The sequence below is a fragment of the Cajanus cajan genome, chromosome 10 (assembly GCF_000230855.2).
Source record: "Cajanus cajan strain Asha chromosome 10, NIPB_CcT2T_4, whole genome shotgun sequence".
NCBI lineage: Eukaryota > Viridiplantae > Streptophyta > Magnoliopsida > Fabales > Fabaceae > Cajanus > Cajanus cajan.
This window is the reverse complement of record NC_138526.1, coordinates 1,260,894-1,280,568: the sequence shown is the minus strand read 5'-3', so window position 1 is coordinate 1,280,568 and position 19,675 is coordinate 1,260,894. Positions and strand designations below refer to the sequence as shown.

Below are 19,675 nucleotides of genomic sequence, written 5' to 3'. Positions count from 1 at the left end.
AGTTTTTAAAATTACTTCTAACAACAATTTTACCTGTCAATTACTTATCAAATCAAAATAAATAAGTTTAATTAAGAGTATATTTTGTATAAAAAAAAAATTAATACAAAAGACATTTTAAATTGACTCTTACATAAATGACTAAATAATATTTTGGATTTGAATCTTAATAAAAATGAGATGAGAGTAATAAAGAGTGTGCTTAAAATGTCTGTAACAAGTTTAGTGATAGGAGTAATATATAACATACATAAAGTCTTATATTCAAATTTTTTTATTAATAAAGAAAATAAAGAGTGCTGTTGATAAAGTGTGATAGATTATATACCATAAGTAGCATCTATGAAAATTAAAGTAAATTTGTTTACAGTTCAAAAGGGTGATATTATCAAGTGCCAAATTTGTCACACAAACAAAGCGTGATTTGTTGGCCAAAAATGGGAAATGGTTGATATGAAGCAGTGGACAACCAACCACTGCATAGCAAAACTAACTCATACGGATGAATAGCCATAGCCAATGCCATTGCCATAGCCATTGCTGCTTCGTTCGTTACATTTCAGGATTCCAACTATTTCTCACTCTCACACACCCAACAAACAACTAATCATTACTTTAACTAGCACATGTTTACTGTCTTTTTTTTTTTAATTTTATTTATTTATTTAAATTAATGAAGAATTGAAAATCCTTATATGACATTGCCACTAACGTTAATATTGCACATCATCATGCCATTCTTACTTAAGCAAAATCATTGATAAAAAAGTGACATTTCACCCTATTTTAACTTATGTTAACTGCACTGAAGATGGCTAATTAATCAAATAAATAATACAGATCAATGTTAGTTATAAACTTATCATGTATTACAAAACAAAAGATCACTATTTCTTTTTTAAGTCGGGTATTCTAAGTAAAAAATTTGTTAATTCTTTGAGATATTAAAATTCATTTAAAAGATTAATTTCTTTCGATAAATGTTTGTTCATCGACATTAATTAAGAATAAAACTCTAATATGTGCTCAAGAGTAAAGTAATTTCTTATTAGAAAAAGACTAAGGTTACTTATCAATTATGCTATAATTTATGGATAAGAATTCTCTATTTTATTCATAGATTTATTATTTATTATTAAATTTTCATTTTTTATCCTTATCACAATACATTTATTACAAAATCATATAGATGGTGTACTACTATATTCTTTCGATTTCATTTAGGTTGATGTTTTAGCAATTTTCTCTTGTTTCAATTTAATTGTCTTTTTACAATATCAATATAACATTAAATATTGTTTTTTTATTATATCCTTAATCAATATTAATATATTTTTTAATTAGTGTGTTGTTTTTATTTTTTAATGGTTATTTTATTGTTGGAAATCCAAAAAATTTAATGACATATAAAAGTTACACAATCTTTTTTAATAAAGTCAAACATGTTAATTGTATTTCTTAAATTTCGTGTCAAAAGTTTAATCATAAAAAAATTAACAAAATTTATTGTTGATTTTATAAAAAAAAAAAGATATATACTATATATATTTAATAAGACTAAAAAGTAAAAAAAAAAATTTAATATTTATAAAAATTATAAAAATACTACTATATTTTTTTAATAAATTGTGTCTTGTAATAAAATTGTGCCACTCAAGAGAATATTTAATTAAAAAATGGTGTAAAAGAAAATGTATCGTATTATTTTATGATATATCATCATATATGATATATAGCTTGTAAAAGAGAACAGAACAAGAATTTGGCAGCACTATTATTGATTAGAATTAAAGCTAAATTGGAAAATAAAAAAACCATGGAAACGGAATGAATAAGTGTCTGAAAAGAGAATTAAAGATAGGATATGTTGGTGTGTCAAAGATTCCTTTGATTTTTGAGGTCCACCACCATTTCTCAATCATCTCTCTTTTCTCTTCCACCTTCCCCACAAAGTCCTTCCTCCCTTTTGCTTTAACAAGAGTGGTAATAATAATTTATTAATTTCGGAATTAACAATGCAAAAAATCATTTAATGTATTAAAAAAAAAAACTCGTTTATTTATTTATATAAATAAAAAAATTGGGTTCTCTTTTTGTAACTATTCTCCTTCCTCCTCTTCCTTTTCCTCCTTCAACAACACAATCATTTCGATTGTATATTTTTGGACAATTATTTCAAAACACACAGCCAGAGACAGACAACAACTGATAGGAACATCAACAACAACATGGTAAGAAAACCAGGGTGGATCAATTTCCATTAACCAAGAAAAACGAACCAACAGGACCCAAATAACTGGTTGGGTCGGGTTCTGGTTTTTCGATCCGCTTCTCTGGTTCCACCGTTGTTGTCGAGGTGATTATAGTGCTGCTGCTTCTTCTCTTTCAATATTCTCAACAAATTCATCGTTTTCTAGGTAAACTCACTCATCATTCTCTCTCTTTTGTCTCTTTCTCTTTCTTTGCTTTTCATTTTTTTTTTTGTTTTTGTGTTTTTACCTTGTTTGTTTGGTGATTTAATCGATTTTGAAACAATGTTGTTCGTTGCAATTGATGAATTGGGTGTGTTTTTTTTGTGCTCGGTTTTTAGTTCCTTTTTGTCCCATTTCTGTTTTTTTTTTTTTTTTTTTTTTAAATTATTTTCGTTGGGCGAGGAATTGGAAGAAGAAGAAAAATTGGATCTTTTCTTTAATGATAATTTTGGGACTTTGTCAAATGGTGAATGAGCAAAGTGGGGGTTGTGAATTTTTTGAAATTTTTACAGCTAAAAGCATTGTCCTATGATGATTCATGTGGGCAACGAGGGTGTCTTTTATTTTGTCAGCAGATTAGCAAATTGCATGTCTGTTTGTAAACAAAATCATTTACCTTTTCTTTTTCTTTTTTGATGGTTCTTACATGTCATTTTGTGTTCTGGAGCTGAAGGTGGGGTTTTTGTGTTTTTGCATTATTCATGATTTTTTTCTTCAGAAAATTTGGTCTTTGCAGGGTTAGGTGACCCTAAGGTGAGGTCTTAATGGCTGGGATTGATGATAATGTTGCCCTTACTGGCGATTGGGGTCTTCCTAGCCCAAGTCCAAGGACCTTTTTTTCTAGAATGTTAGATGAAGATAATGTGACAAGATCAATCTCAGAACATTCTGGAAATGGTAGAACTGGGGATCTCTTTTTGGGCATTCGCGACCCTAGCGAGACAGGGAAAGGAAACATGAAAGATGGGGCACAAGACGGTGATTCTAGGGCCCAATTGAGCGAGCAGAAGTCGAGCTCTCGGGGTGGTCTTGTTGAAAGAATGGCTGCTAGAGCTGGGTTCAATGCTCCAAGGTTGAATACAGAAAGCATTAGATCTACTGACCTTTCACTTAATTCTGACATTCAGTCTCCTTACTTGACCATCCCACCTGGTCTCAGTCCTACTACACTTTTAGATTCTCCGGTTTTCCTTGCAAATTCACTGGTGAGCTCTGGTTTATTTGTGCTGTTGCTTGTTTATGTGTTTATCAAATTTGTAATTTTATTCTCTCAGACCACAAGAAAAATGTGGGAATTAGTGTAAGGGATATAGCATAGATCCTAGCTGTAGCTGTTAGTAGCATGCTACACTACAAGGCACAAACCGTAACCGATATCGCTCCTGATGTGTATTTAATTCTTTTGTGTAATTTTAATGTTGTAATTTGGATAATCTGAGGATACATCTGAGGTTATTTCTTTAATTTGTATATGCGTTTTCTTAGGCGTTCTCAAGTTTTCTCGTCACCTTGTCTGATTCACTTATGGAATTTTCTTGCTTACATTTACTTCCTTGCGTTTCGTTTCTGTCCAAATTTCGATAGGGGCATGCTGTTGGTAATATGGCAACTCTTTTCTGACATTATGGTTTTGAAGCATCCTCTAGAACATGTTAAAAAAATGTGAAATGTCTTGTGCCTTTTTATTTTCAAAATACTTTTTGTACAGTAGGTAGTGCATTCAGACATGGAGTATATAATTATAGCTGAATTCTGTGTATGTACTTTAACTTTGAATGAACTGGTAGGACCCTATTGTCTTGGTAATGGTATTTTGATGCTCATCTTGTAATGCTACATACATTGTCTAATTTGGAAACTGTAAACCACTGATATTCTTGCTGCTCTTTATGCCTTGCAATGAGGCACTTTTTATGCTCTTAACACATGGTGTCAAATGTAGTTCTCAGAGTTCTAAGTTATAGCTTTTCCTTTTACTTTCTGTTAGAGGCACCAATAGTGGTCTATCTGTTGTTATAGGAAACCGATACCTGGTTCTGTTGACATTGTTCTGCCTCCTATTGAGCTGTGAATCTGTCTATTTCAGGCACAGCCTTCTCCAACAACTGGAAAGTTCCTGTTCATGTCAAATAGCAACATGCGGAACTCAGAATTACCATCTGATGCTCTAGAAAAATGTAAAGATAATGGCTTTGATATGTATACATCATCATTTGCTTTCAAGCCCGCAACAGATTCAGGCTCCTCTTTTTATCACGGGGCTGGAAGAAAGGTAAGCACATTCTAATAATCCTTTTTTACCACTGGAAATCTAGATACATTTTTTTTTTGTTTAGACAACTTACTTTTCCAATCAACATGACATGCCATTTGTAGTGAGTTGACACTTGACAGCTATATCTTGTGTAGCTCTATTTCTTCTTTTTGGTCATTTAGTCCTTCCTCTGTTTGCAGATAAATCCAACTACAATTCCTCAACAATCCCTTCCTGGTATTGAGGTTTCGGCTCAGTCAGAAAATTCTTTTCAATCTCAAAGTGTTGATGCGGTCAAAGTTCAAACTGAGAACAAAAGTGGCCTTCATCTTCAGGCAGACTTTGGCGAATCGCCTCCTCAAAATGATAATGGAAGTAAAATGTTCTCAGCTGATCAAATGGCTTTCGATGCTGCTGGTGGCAGCACTGAACATTCTACACCAATTGAAGAGCAAGCAGATGAAGAAGGGGATCAAAGAGTCAATGGAGACTCAATGTCTGGTGGTGTTGGTGGTGCACCTTCTGATGATGGATATAATTGGAGAAAATATGGCCAAAAGCAAGTTAAGGGAAGTGAGTACCCTCGAAGTTACTACAAGTGTACACATCCAAACTGTCAGGTTAAGAAGAAAGTTGAGCGATCTCATGAGGGCCACATAACCGAGATCATCTACAAGGGAGCGCACAACCATCCAAAACCTCCTCCAAATCGCCGGTCAGGTATAGGTTCAGTTAACCTTCAGACTGACATGCAAGTGGACAACCCTGAACATGTTGAACCACAAAATGGTGGTGATGGTGACCTTGGCTGGACTAATGTACAAAAGGGAAATATAGCTGGAGCTGCTAATTGGAAACAAGATAACCTTGAAGCAACATCATCAGCATCTGTTGGCCCTGAATACTGCAACCAGTCCACCAATTTGCAGACTCAAAATGGTACTAACATTGATTCAGGAGAGGCAGTGGATGCTTCATCTACTTTTTCCAATGAAGAAGATGAAGATGATCAAGGCACTCATGGTAGTGTATCACTAGGCTATGATGGGGAAGGAGATGAATCTGAGTCCAAGAGAAGGTACTTGTCAATAATATTTAATTTTTCAAAACAAATTTTTGTTGACATATTGAAATCAATGATCTATTTTCTCAGGAAACTGGAATCATATGCAGAGTTGAGTGGAGCTACTAGAGCCATTCGCGAACCTAGAGTTGTTGTACAGACTACCAGTGAAGTAGATATCCTTGATGATGGTTATCGATGGAGGAAATATGGGCAAAAAGTTGTCAAAGGAAACCCCAACCCAAGGTGGTCATTCTCCTCCTGATCTGATATGTGTATGCACAGAAGTTATAGGATTTTAAATTAAAATAAGCTTCTTCATAAGTTAAAACTAGCTTATCCATAAGTAAAAAAATAAGATTTTGGGGAAGCTAATAGGATAGAACTTATACAAAATAGCTTATGCATTAGCTAGTTGTAACTTATAGAGAACTTAATTAAATTTTTTCTTCCTATTTTGCTCTTCTAGAAATGCTAAGTTTATCCAAACATATTCATAGAAACAATAACATCTTTTATGTCACAAAGCTGAATGTAACTGTTGCTGCAGGAGTTACTACAAGTGCACGAATGCAGGGTGCACAGTGAGGAAGCACGTGGAGAGAGCATCACATGACCTAAAATCTGTGATCACAACTTACGAGGGAAAGCACAACCATGATGTTCCAGCTGCACGTGCAAGCAGTCATGTCAATGCTAATGCATCCAACGCCGTTTCCGGCCAAGCCTCTGGTGTTCTTCAGAACCATGTTCATAGACCTGAACCATCTCAAGTTCACAATGGCATTGGAAGGCTTGAGAGGCCTTCCCTTGGCTCATTCAACCTACCTGGGAGGCAGCAGCTAGGACCTTCCCATGGCTTCTCCTTTGGTATGAACCAAACCATGCTATCGAATTTTGCGATGTCAGGGTTAGGCCACGCGCAAGCGAAGCTTCCTATCATGCCTGTTCATCCATTCTTGGCACAGCAGCAGCAGCAACAACAACATCAACATCAACATCGCTCTGCAAATGATTTGGGTTTCATGATGCCAAAGGGAGAGCCAAACATGGAGACTATTCCTGAACGTGGCCTTAACCTGTCTAGTGGTTCATCAGTGTACCAAGAAATTATGAGTCGCATGCCTCTTGGACCTCATATGTAAAACTTTATTCCCTGATTCTTTAAAGAAAAACTAATGTTTACATCTTATAACATACATATATATACATATGTAATGCCCGGGCATACATAGGTGGACGTTTCATTATTAGACTGTCATTGTAATGTTTGACATTCTTCATCACATGTCAAAGATATATGTAGTTTATTTTGCTGATTTATTGCATTCAACAAGTCCAGGTCAATTATAGAGTTAGTGGCTATGATAGATTGTGTTTTTAATTCAGAATTGTTCTTGATAGAAATTTCATTTGATTAGATTCAACACTGATCAAATCACTTTACAATGAAATATTTAATCAAGCTTTGCAATATCTTTATTAAATTATGACAAGATTCGCTTGTCGTCTTTCACCCATTTGTCCAAAGAGCGAGAAAGAAGTCTTTACATTTGATTGTTGTTTTGGATTTAGTTAATGATTGAGGAGAAATTTTAACATTTTTTTAATACATTGTCTTAATGTATTTTTTTAAATTTTTTATAGTGAATTTGGGTGTTTCAAAGGATTGTATTTATACTGTTAAAAAAAGGGATTGTATTTATTTAATTAGTTCGGGTTATTAATTAATAAAAATATGTCGGTGCTAGATTTAATTAATCAATATGGTAAGGTTTTATGCTATGTTTTGAAATTCTGTGGAACCAGTGAACCGATCACATGATATGTTCAAATGAATTGCAAAATTCAGTTTAACAAAAGCCTTGTTAAAGAACCGGAAAATCTATTTAAATTCGGTAAAGACTAGTCAAAAATTGAATTTTCTTAATTTTAAATAAAATCAACCTAAGGATATTTGTCATTTTTCATACTATTCAAAGTGTAAAATTGTTATTATTATTAAATGTTAATATGTATTGTTACAACATAGAATAAAGATATATTAGATTCATTTGTATATATTTAGATTACATAGAATTTATCTTCTATATTTAATTTTTAGTATTATATTATGATATTATATATATATATATATATATATATTATTAACATTGATTCGACCATAATTTAATTATAATTGAATCATTAAATTTTAAATCAGTATTTTGATGTAATTCTGATCAGATCTTAAAATCATTGATTTTATGTGATTTGATAAAAATAATAACAGAAACCTTAGTATAACTATATGTTGTAGTATAATATATAGTTTCTATATAGTAAATATAAAATAAAACGTCTGATTCTTGTTGAATAATCATGTTGATTACATAACAAAACAAAGAATAAAGGTTAAAACAATATCCGACTTGATGCAATCATTGAACACTATGCAAATCAAAGCAACTTTATTAACCTTCTTTTTTTTTTATCTCATTTGTTTTAAAAGTTATTTCAGGCACATTTTGTAATTAAACAATATTAATTGAAGGAAGCGAGAAAAACAAAATGACAATTAGAAAGGAATGGAATTAAGTATTTACATACAAACACATTAAATATAAAATAAAATGTCTGATTCTTGTTGAATAATCATGTTAGTTACATCACAAAGTTAAGAACAAAGGCTAAAAGAGTACCTATATTTAGGGTTTAGTTTTTAATTATCAGCTAGACTTGAATTTTATTATTATTTATCGTAAAAAATAAAAGAAACTATATTACTTTTCTATTTCTATTATTTTATGTTTTATATATTTAAAAAATATATTACTAATTCTTTGCATAACTTTACCATTTTTAAAACAACTTTCATTCTTTCTTCTTTTTTTTTTCTCCGATATTTTAATTTGCCTTTTCTTGTTAATTAATTTATTTTTATCCTCTTTTTTTTTTTCTTCATTTTATTGTTTTTCTTATCAACATTTTCATTATTCTTATTGTCTTTTTTTTTTCTTCTATGTTTTAATTGTCCGGACGAAATAAGTCACAGTTAATATAGGGTTTGTTTAAATAAGTAACATGGTAGTCATTTTTCTTTGGTGAAAAACACTTGGACTAAACTTTATAACACCACTACACGGAAGTTACGAAATTAATGGCTACTGGTTTTGGGAGAAATGTGTGTATTTCCACCCAACTTTTTTACATTGTAATTGAGTTTATTAATTAGATTTCTCTAAATTCCTTTCATCTCTTCCATTTCTTTACTTCTTACCCTTTCAACATTATAGTGTTATTATAATTATAACTTACTTATTTATATGTTTTATATTATATAGATGTTTATAATATAAATACGTGTTTATATGGAAGAAATCGAAACAAACTAAAAGTTGATCAACTGAATGACAAGTATTATAATTAAGCTTTGAGTTATATATATTATACTTTAGATTATATTATTATGCTAGTTTAATAATAAAAATTGAAAGTCTAAAGTAAAGTATTTGTTGGGATATAAATAAGTCCCACATTGATAAAATAAGACAACAAATAACAACTTATATAACATAAATATACTTCAATGATTAAGAGGCCTTTTGGGTAATGACTAAAAGCAAAACCGTGAGGGCTAAGGCCCAAAGTGGACAATATCTCATCATTGTGGAGTATGTTTGTGTAATAACCCTATAAAATAACCCTCTGGTATCATAGCTGCAGATTGGATTCAGTGACAACCAATAACCTCATAACCCCTCATAACCAATAACCCCATAACCCCTCATAACTCATAACATATAATGTGATATACAAAGACAGATTCCGCTGCATGAAAGGTTAGGTCCCTTGTTTGAGGGGAGGATTTTTGGGATACAAACAAGTTTCACATCGATAAAATAAGACAACAAATAACAACTTATATAACATAAACATACTTCAATGATTAAGAGGCCTTTTGGGTAATGACAAAAAGCAAAACCGTGAGGGCTAAGGCCCAAAGCGAACAATATCTCATCATTGTGGAGTATGTTTGTGTAATAACCCTATAAAATAACCCTCATAAAATATTCCCTCAGACAAATACCATAAAATAACTCCATCAGTATTCAAGTTGAAAATTTATAGGTTACTAATATGAATAAAAAGACTCCACATAGAAGTGAAAAACTCCAGTTAAGTTTCATTGAATAAAAATCTTATTCGTTTAGGATTTTTGTAAGATGTTATCTTTTCGAGAATCAATAACTTGAGTCGATTCTTAGAATCAACTTCCACTATAAATAAGAATGTGGAATGTGGTAATATTTTTATTTTTGTATGACATATGGCTGCAAGATATTCTTAGTTGGGAGTTACTCACTAAAAATATATTGTCATGACACACTTTATATAATAACATAATATTTGTTTTTAAAATTTATTTTTACTTGCACTATAATATATAATATATTGTTAAAAAGTATAAATATAAATTATACTGACATATAATATATGTTGAATTTCATTTAAAATCAACACTAAAAATCTAAAATTATATGTAAATATATGTTAAATAAATTTATACTTACATGTATTATATTTATAGTGATATATATTTTTTATATCATTATATATGTAATATTTATTTTAGTAACGTAATTATATTCGTATCAACGAGACACAACTGAGACTTAGCGATGTATTGGTACAAGGTCATTAATTGGTATTGGAAAAATATTGCTACTCCAGTCCCTCCTTATAAGAGAACAATCAGGAGAAGAGAGTTATTGAATGTGAAATATGAGACTGTATGTTATGAGTAACATAATACAAGTTTATTTATATACAAATAGAGAGGGCTATTAAGCTAACTATTGAATATCCTTTTTATCCCCCTTCAAACTTAGTGTGGATTGTTTATCTATAGTAAGTTTGTGCCTTAAATCTAGGAAGATAGTTGAACTTGGAGCCTTAGTCAATAAATCTGCAACTTGAAACCTTGCTGGGATATGCTTGACTTGAATTTGTCCTCGAGCCACTCTTTCTCTAACAAACCACAAATCCAACTCAAAATGTTTAGTTTTAGTATGTAAGACTGGATTGCTGGATAGAAGAACCCCCCCTTGATTATCGCACCAGATAAGAGGTGGTTGTGTGCTGCTGATGTGAAGTTCTGAAAGCAGATTCTGAATGTATTGAATCTCGGTGACCAGACTTGCTAGACTTCTAAATTTTTCCTTTGTGCTGGACCTAGATACAACCCTTTGTTTCTTTGCCATCCAAGATACTATATTAGTCCCTAGATACACACATTTCCCTGATGTCGATCTCATGTCTTCTTGGTCTCTCGCCCAATCCGAGTCACAATATGCATGTATTTCAGTATCACTTGACTTCTTGTAGTGTAATCCATGTTGTAGAGTACCTTTGAGATACCTGAGCAGTATCTTTGCTGCTTTCCAGTGGCTTTCAAGGGGATGATGCATGAACTGACACAACTTATTTATTGTGTAAGCTATGTATGGTCTGGTGATGGTTAGGTATTGCAGGGCACCAATGACTAACCTATAGAGACTCGGATGCTGGTACACTGTTGTCCCATCATTTGTTAGCTTGAGTGAAGGTGCCATGGGGGTTTTGACAGACTTTACATTAGACATGTTGAGTTTGTTAAGAATATCTGTAAGATACTTGGTTTGAGAGAGATGAATGCCACTTGCACCATCAGAATTGACTTCGATTCCAAGGAAATGTTGAAAACTGCTAAGATCTTTGAGAGGGAAGGATCTATGAAGAGTATGAATCAGAGTTTATATAACTATAGGCGAGTTGCTGGTTATAATAATATCATCAACATATATAAGGATGTATATAGAAGTGACTTTGGATGTAAAGGTAAATAAAGAAGTATCTGATCTAGCCTGTTTAAATCCCAGCCGAATTAGAGTTTGAATGAGTTTTTGAAACCAAGCTCTTGGAGCTTGCTTGATGCCGTATAGTGTTTTCCTGAGTTTGCAAACTGTATTTGGAGCTCCATTATGAAACCCCTGTGGCTGAAGCATGTAGATGTCTTCTTTTGGATCACCATTTAGAAACGTATTATCCACATCTATTTGATGAATTGGCCAACCTTTCGAAATTGCTAGAGCAAGAACTACTCTAATACTGACAAGTCTGATGACAGGACTAAAAGTGTCTGTATAATCTAGTTCTTGTTGTTGGTTGAAACCTCGGGCTACTAATTGAGCTTTGTGTCTAAGGATTGAGCCATCTGTTTGTACTTATTCTTGAATATCCATTTGCAAGTTATTGCTTTTCTTACTAGAGGTAAGGAGACTAAATCCCATGTATGGTTTTTCATTAAGGCATTGTACTCATCTTGCATGGCTTGTTTCCAGTACTTGTTTTCAAGAGCCTGGACAGCATTGGTTGGTTCAGATGTAGCAAGAAGGACTTTAGGTTTGAAAACGCCAACTTTAGCTCTAGTGATCATAGGGTGTTGATTTGTTGTTTGTGTTGCATGTGGTGCTTGAACTGTTATTGCTGTGATAGTTGGTTGTGAATTTGGCTGAGAAGAAGATGTGGTCAGGTTATCCTGTGAGGTATTAGTGGTGGAAGTGGGTGGAGAATTTTGAAGGGACTCATCAAATGGAGAAGTTGATGGAAGAATGGTAGCTGAATTGGGTGCCAGTAACTGAGATGGCAAAACATGTATACTTGGCACGGCTTGTGGTACGTGAGACGGTGACAGTCCTACAATATTGTTAGTGCTGAAATAGGATGTACCAAGGAATGTGTCTTCATCAAAGACCACATTCCTGGTATAATAATTTTTTACATTGCTTGTAAAACATTTATATCCTTTGTGTTGCATGCTATACCCAATAAAAACACATTGAGATGATCTAAAATCCATTTTATGACTATTGAAAGGTCTTAAGTGGGGATAACAAGCACAACCAAAAGGTTTTAACAATAGATAGTCTAGCATTTTTTTAAATAGCATTTCATATGGAGATTTTTGTCCAAGAATAGGTGTAGGAAGTCTATTTATAACATGAATAGCAGTGCTAAAAGCATCAGACCAAAAAATATGTGGAAGACCAGAGGAAGATAACAAAGTTAAGCCCACCTCTGTGATGTGTCTGTGTTTCCTCTCTGCTGTCTCATTTTAATGGTGACTATGAGGACAGCTGAGTCTATGTATTATGCCACTTTCATTAAAAATCTTTGTTAGGCAAGTAAATTCTTTTCCTCCATCAGATTGGAACATTTTAATCTTGTTTCCAAATTGATTTTCAACCATAGTTTTAAAATGAATGACATGATGTGCAGTTTCAGATTTATTATGCATAAAATAGATCCAAGTGTACTTTGAATATGCATCAGTAAAATGAACATAGTATCTAAACCCTTCTCTAGATACATAATGAGAAGGTCCCCAAACATCACTGTAGACAAGTTCAAGAGGAGAATTATACACAGTAAATGAATAAGAAAATGGGAGAGTATGTGATTTGCCAATACAACAGGATTTACAAACGATAGAGTCTTTATTATTGATAGGCAGAGGAACATTACAAGTTTTCATAACAACTTTTACTATTTTCCTAGAGGCATGAGCAAGTCTATTGTGCCATACATCATAGGATTCCCTATACCTTTGTACATTTAGAGTAGTAAGATTAGTAGGAACAGGATCAACAGTATCCTCATATACATCAGGTTTCAGAATTTGCACTTCATCAAAGACATATAGGCCATTTTTAAGATTCCCTCGTAGTAGAGTTTCCTTCGAGTCCTGAGATTTAACAAGACAATAATTGGTGTGGACTTCAACATATACCTCATTATCTTTGCAAAATTTTGATACACTTAGCAGATTTTTGGTGATGTGAGGGACATGTAGAAGATTTTTTAAAGTAAATACTTTAGAAGACATAGAAGTATGAAAGAATGATGTACCTGTATGATTGATTCCTATTGCTTGACCATTTCCCATGTGAATCTTGTCTTGTCCCGTGTAATCAATTTTTGAACCAAGATTATTCAAATCTGGTGTGAGATGGTTAGTGGCTCCTGAATCTGGATACCACTGATCATCATATACCATATTTTGAGAACCCGCAAACATGGCTTGCATCTGCTGTTGGTTTCCTGGGTTGTAGACATTAGTATTATTATTTAAGTTGGGTTCAATATATTGTTGATCATACCTATGCTAGCAGTGAAAGGCTATATGGCCAATCTTGCCACAGACTTGACACTGTTGCTTATTTCCTCTTCCGAAATGTTGGGTTGATCTGCCACGAACTCTACCTCTATGAGTGCCTCTTCCATGAGTGTCATTGTTATTGAAACCTCTTCCTTGATTGCGAGATTTTTTTTTTTTGTATTGAAACTGCCTTGAGCCAGATTGGCTTGAAGAGGAACACTTTCACTTCCTTTGTGTTTTTCCAATCGTTCTTCTTGCGCCATCAATAGAGCTTCAATTTGCTCAACAGAGTATTCTTCGGTTCTTATAAGAACAGAAGTGATAAAGGGATCATACTCTTCCGATAATTTATCAAAAATACCTTCTATGTGCTCAGCTGTATTCAAAGGTGACCCAATTGCTGCAAGTTTGTTTACAATTTTCTTGATTTCTTGAGTCACAAACCCACCCACTTCCGAAACACAGGTACACCACACTTCTATGTGGTTGTTCATCCAGCCATGATAAACATTGTTTATTGTCCGTAGCTGCATCTATTTTATACAAATCAAGTAAAAAAATTCAACTAAATTTTTGCAATCATATTTTTTCCCATTCGATCCAATATTAAAATTTATGTGGGTTTTATTGATTTGAAAATGAGACTCAATAAATGAAAATTAAATTAACATATTAATCAGAACTTAACCCATAAAAAAGAGGGCAAGGAATTGACTAGGAAATAATTTGGGATTAATTTAATGCAAAATTGATAAAAGAAATATAATAGAATTGAGTAAAATTAATAATTGATTGATAGATCTAAATTAAGGTTTATAAATGATTTTTTTATAGTTGATTTATAGTTGATTTTTAAATTAATAAAATTAAATAAAATAAAATTTATAATTGGTTGATAAAGTGAAATTAAATAAAAAAATAAAAAAAAATTAATATTTTTAAATTATTTTTTAAATTTATAAGAGAAAGTGTTAGAAAATGTGCAATAATTTTTTTCCAAGCAAAATGTGTAGTTCACGGTTTCATGTTTGACTCAAATGTCAAATCATATGATGGTTTAGTTTTTTTTTTGTGTTATGCAGTAGATATTAGATAAAATTAATATATGGAACAAGTTTGGTTAATTTATAAATTGAATCGGACGTGCAATGATGCAGTTGAGATAAACCTTATCTCTTAGTCAGTGATTTTTTTTATTTAGTTCTCTGATGAGTGATTTGCCAACACGGAAAAGTTTGAGAGTATTTTAAATAGAATTAAATATGAATTTAATTCTTTAAATATAAAATAATTCTATTTTGTTTTTAAAATTTAAAATTAATTTCTTTAATTTTATAAATTAAAAAATTTTATTTTAATTTCTTAAATCATTCTCTTGTATTGAGATAATATATCAGTTAAATTTAAGATAATATTTTTATTAATTTAAATATTAATAGATAAATTTTATATAATAATACTAAAAAATTATTTAATGATTAGTTTAATGATTAAGTAGGAAAAAATTGAAATAATTAAAAATATAAAAATTTAGGTTTAATTTTTGTTAGGATTATAATCTTTCTTATCTTTAAAAAAAATTATTTAATACAATTTGAATATTAAAATTAAAATAAAATTTTAAAAGTTACAGAAAATAAAAAAATAAATTTAAAATTTGAGAAGTTAAAAATAAATTTATTTTAAAATAAAAATATATTTAAATTTATTAAATATAAAATAGTGAAGAATTACTTAAAAAATAAAAAATAAGAAGAATAATATTTACACATCTTATAAATTATAAATTTGCAAAGAAAAATTCTTCACCTCCGACTGAATTGTCTGAAATATATTTCAAAATTTTTTAAAAATAATTTAAATTATAAAATATTAAATTAAATAATTATTCAATAATAAATTTATTATATAATATTAATATTTTAAAATTTCTGACCGTGCTTTCGTTGTTCCAGAATCTGCCTAATAGTTTAAAAATTTTAAAACCTGCTTAATAATTTAAAAAATAACATTATTTAACGAAAAAGAAACAAACCTGAATGTTGAGGTTCCGCGATGAGGGGTCCAATATAGTAAACAGAAGGAGCACGTGTTGGATTTGGGAAGCACGCGCCTTCAGCTAGGGCCTTCACCGCTACAGGCTCAAGCTCCAGAAACGAGTTAACTATTATCCCACGCGCCTTCGGGATGTGCGTGCAGAACTCCAGTATGTCCCAATACGCAGGGTCGTTTCTATCCAATATGGGTTCCGGCATGTTTACTGCCTTCAGCGGCGCGTTACCCGGCACGCGCAGTTCCACCCCGACCATATCCTTAAACGACGCGCTCGTGTCATCGTGGATTTTCGGAAAGCACGAGAAGAGCGCGAGACCGGCGGCGCTGAAGGGGATGAAGTAGTAGACGGGGATTTGCATGGAAGAAGCTGGTTCCATTGCGGAGGTGCAGAAGAGATCGATTACGAAGGCTTTGATGGTGGCGGATTCCGAGATTTGGGTGAGCGTGGTGGCTACATTGGGGGCGTTTCTTTTGATGAAGCTGAAGAAATTGGCGGCGGGGCTGATGGCGGCGGTTGGTGCGGCGGTGTGGGGGAGGCGGTGGAAGAAGATGGAGGAGTGTGCGGCGGAGATGCGGCGAATGTAGGCGTCGATGGAGGGGTGGTCCCTGAAGCCGGTGGTGAGGAGGATGGTGGTGGAGAAATGGTGTCTGTTGATGAGCTTTGCTAGCTCCACCATGGAAATGATGTGCCCTATTCCTGGGGCTGGGTACAACACTATTGTTTCTCTTTGCATCTTTCCCCGTTACTAACTAGTGTCACTTAGTCCTTGGTTATGAATCATTAGGAATACTTGATGTCTTTATTTATAGATACTTGAAAATTTTTCTTTTACTCTTTTCTTTATTAAAGAATATTCAAAGATACCCACGCCATGGGCGAGGTGACCTTCATGTGATAAAAATATATAAATTTCCTTGATACCCACATATGTGCACACACCACTTAAAAAGGCATGAAGAAAGACCAAATTATTAAGTTATTACTCCGGTGCCCTTTTATTTCAAGGGGTTATGGTGCCTTTTTTGTAAATTAATAACAGATTGACATGTGATTTTAATGAGGTGAGTCATTTTGTGAGCTGGAAAGGTGTGACTTGAAAGTTGAACATTTTGTAAAGGGACAATAAGGTAATTTTACCGAAGGCTATCAACGTAAAATTGCCCTTCTCCGCTTAGGGCTTCGTATTGTGAATTTTATTACCCCGTTATTGAACCCTAAAATTGGTGTTTTCCGTCGAGGTGGTTGTGACTGTGATTTTTGAATGTGCACGAAGAGTCGTTGTTGTTCTCCGGAAGGCTAAGAAGGTAAAATTGTCCCTCTCCGCTTAGTGCTGTGGATTGTCGTTTTCTGGCGACGTGGTTGCGACTGTCCATTTTGAAAGCGCACGTATAGTCGTTGTGGTTTCGTTTTCCATTGTTGTTGTCCAGCGAAGGAAGTTGGTTTGTCAGGCGTAAAGCATCATCATCTTCGACGAAAGAATTTTTCGACGACGCATTTGGTCAGAGTGGTTAGCTGTGGGTAGTCAGTGGTACATGTAAGTGTTACGTTCGAGTTACGTTTTTCGTTGTTGTGTTGCCGGAAACAGTATTGTTCATATGGTTGGGTTTGTTTTGTGGGTAATTTGAAAATGTGATTTAGGGTTTAGTTGCTTTTATTGTGCTGTTTAGTAATTTTTGTGTTTGATGTTTGACATACGATACGGATGGCAAATTTCAATGATGAATCATGTTTTAATTTAAGTAATTTTTTGTGTGAATATTGAGTTTAGTGTTTAATGGAATGAATATATGAGTAGTGTGTGAAACCATAAAGTTGAAGTTGTCGGAGGAGTTGATTGGCAATGTGTTGTTTGAAAGGCATTTTTGAAATGTAAAATTCCCCTTGTTGGCTGAGGTTATCATAGTGTGGTTTTTCAGCCGAGTTTTTGAACCGTTAAATTGGCGTTTTCCGGCGAGGTGGTTGCGACATTGATTTATGAATCGGTTTTGTTAAAGTTAAAAGTGTGTTTGTGGTACGATGTCGTATGTGTGGAAAAAGTGGGTTTTGTTTGTAATCGGTGGTATTTTGTGACGAAGCAAGTGACCAGAGTTGTGTGTTATGTGTGTACGGTCGATTTTGGTAAGTTGTTGTTTTGCGGTTTTTGTTTGTTTTAGCATGGTATTGGAGTTTTGTTAAGTAATTTGTTAGAAGGATTGAAGTTGAATAATGGTTTTGAATTTTTTATAAGGAAATATTAAGATTGATTGATTGTGAATGAAAAAAAAATATATTTTGAACCATATTAGAAGATATCTATGTTGTGTAATTGTGGTAGAAAGTGTTGGTAGAATAAGTTGTACATTATTGTGTTACAGAATTAACTATTGTAATAATGTTATATTACATTGAAAAATATTATTGTTGAGTAGTGTGTTATATGGTTTGAGTTTTGAGTGAAATTTGAGGAATGAGAGATTTGAAGATGGACCCAATGTGATTCATAATATATGGTTGACAAATTATTTGAAACAAAAAATAATGAAAAAGTGTTTACTGCAGAAGAATTTTTTATTTAGTGCGGTTTGATTGTATATGAACGTTATTACATTTGTTAGTGGCATATTATTTGTTAAACGAGGCATACTCATGTGAAATAATGTGGATTGAGGCTAAAGTAATTTGTTTTGTTTGCAATGGTTGAAGGATGGAAAAATGTTTATACATTATATAATGACAGTATGATTTGTTGACATTGTGGTTAACAAAAATTGGGATATGGGTGGGAAAATGGCAATCGGTTGAAATTTGTTACAGATTAAAGTGATTGATAAGTTGCAAATGGAGGTACAGTGATTTGCAGTTGATACAATTTATATTAGTCGCACTGTGACACCCTTACTACCCCAACACATATTTAAATAAATCCTGTAAATAAACTAAAGAATAAAATATTCAACGTTGGCAAAAAGGGTTTTGTCGCAACCCGAAAATTTTCAATCTCGCGACTAATGGTTTAGACATCCTTTTAAAAGTCTCATCAATTAAGGAATGCCCGGACGCTAGACTAATCCTTAATTAATAGTTTTGAAAAATGAGTTCATGGAGTCGCCACCAATTTTACTCAAAACATTAGAAAAAGAAAAAGTTTTTTAAAAATCCAATAATGGCCTTGATAACCAGAATTGGGTTCGGGGGTCGGTTACGTGTAGGGAAGGTATTAAGCACCCCTACAGCGCCCTTAATTGGTACCCTATGAAGTTAGCATTATGAATGATAATAATAAAAATATTAAATCTCCTTTTTATTAATAATTATTTACATGCTTGCAATTTAAATTATACAGTTAATCTAAAATATCTACATGATTATTTTTATTATAACAATATTTATTATAGAGAAGAAATAAATAAAAATAGGAGAAAGAAATTAACTGAAATACCTCTTGAATGAGCTCTATTGAATCTTCAAAATATGAAGATTTTAGGTGCTTTGTGGCAACCTTTCACACTACAATGCCTCACAAAATCTCAAGAAATACAAAAGATAGGGGGAGAGAGAAAAAGAGAGAAATTTCGTGCTCTAAGGAGTTCTGGACAAAATTTTTGGGATCTCGAGAAATGAGTCCAAACTGTCTATTTATAGATTTCAGACAGGGTCCAGAATGGCCCGTTCCAAAATTGGAACGACCCGTTCTGGATATGGCCGTTATGTGCAAATTTTGTAATTGGAACGGCCTGTTCCGAAATTGGAACGACCCGTTCCAGAGACAAAATTAACACGTCTATAGGTATACTGGAACGGCCCGTTCCACATTAAGAATTCAAGCCCTTTTTCTTATTTGGAACAGCCCATTCCAATTTGGGAACGACCCGTTCCAAATATAGGTTTTAGC

General features: G+C 32.8%; 2 protein-coding genes across 3 annotated transcripts; one reads left to right on the top strand and one right to left on the bottom strand.

Annotated features, from left to right (window-relative positions):
• The first annotated feature begins 2,048 nt into the window (after positions 1 to 2,048).
• Positions 2,049 to 6,888, top strand: WRKY2 (WRKY DNA-binding protein 2). 2 transcript variants are annotated; one of them, XM_020367947.3, is made up of 6 exons: positions 2,049 to 2,417; positions 2,989 to 3,457; positions 4,339 to 4,524; positions 4,707 to 5,584; positions 5,660 to 5,815; positions 6,120 to 6,888. In XM_020367947.3, exons 2-6 carry the CDS (start codon positions 3,017 to 3,019, stop codon positions 6,712 to 6,714), a joined length of 2,256 nt encoding a protein of 751 aa, XP_020223536.1. In that variant the 5' UTR covers positions 2,049 to 2,417; positions 2,989 to 3,016; the 3' UTR covers positions 6,715 to 6,888. The 2 variants fall into 2 exon arrangements, with proteins under 2 accessions (XP_020223536.1, XP_020223534.1); XM_020367945.3 differs by having other exon boundaries at positions 2,053 to 2,417; positions 2,971 to 3,457.
• Positions 6,889 to 13,067: 6,179 nt separating this feature from the next.
• On the bottom strand, positions 13,068 to 16,566 carry LOC109806020 (UDP-glycosyltransferase 88F3). The gene is given in 3 exon segments (XM_083065665.1): positions 13,068 to 14,198; positions 14,200 to 14,281; positions 15,784 to 16,566. Coding segments are annotated over 3 exon segments (1,266 nt in total). The 5' UTR covers positions 16,538 to 16,566; the 3' UTR covers positions 13,068 to 13,768.
• Positions 16,567 to 19,675: the final 3,109 nt, after the last annotated feature.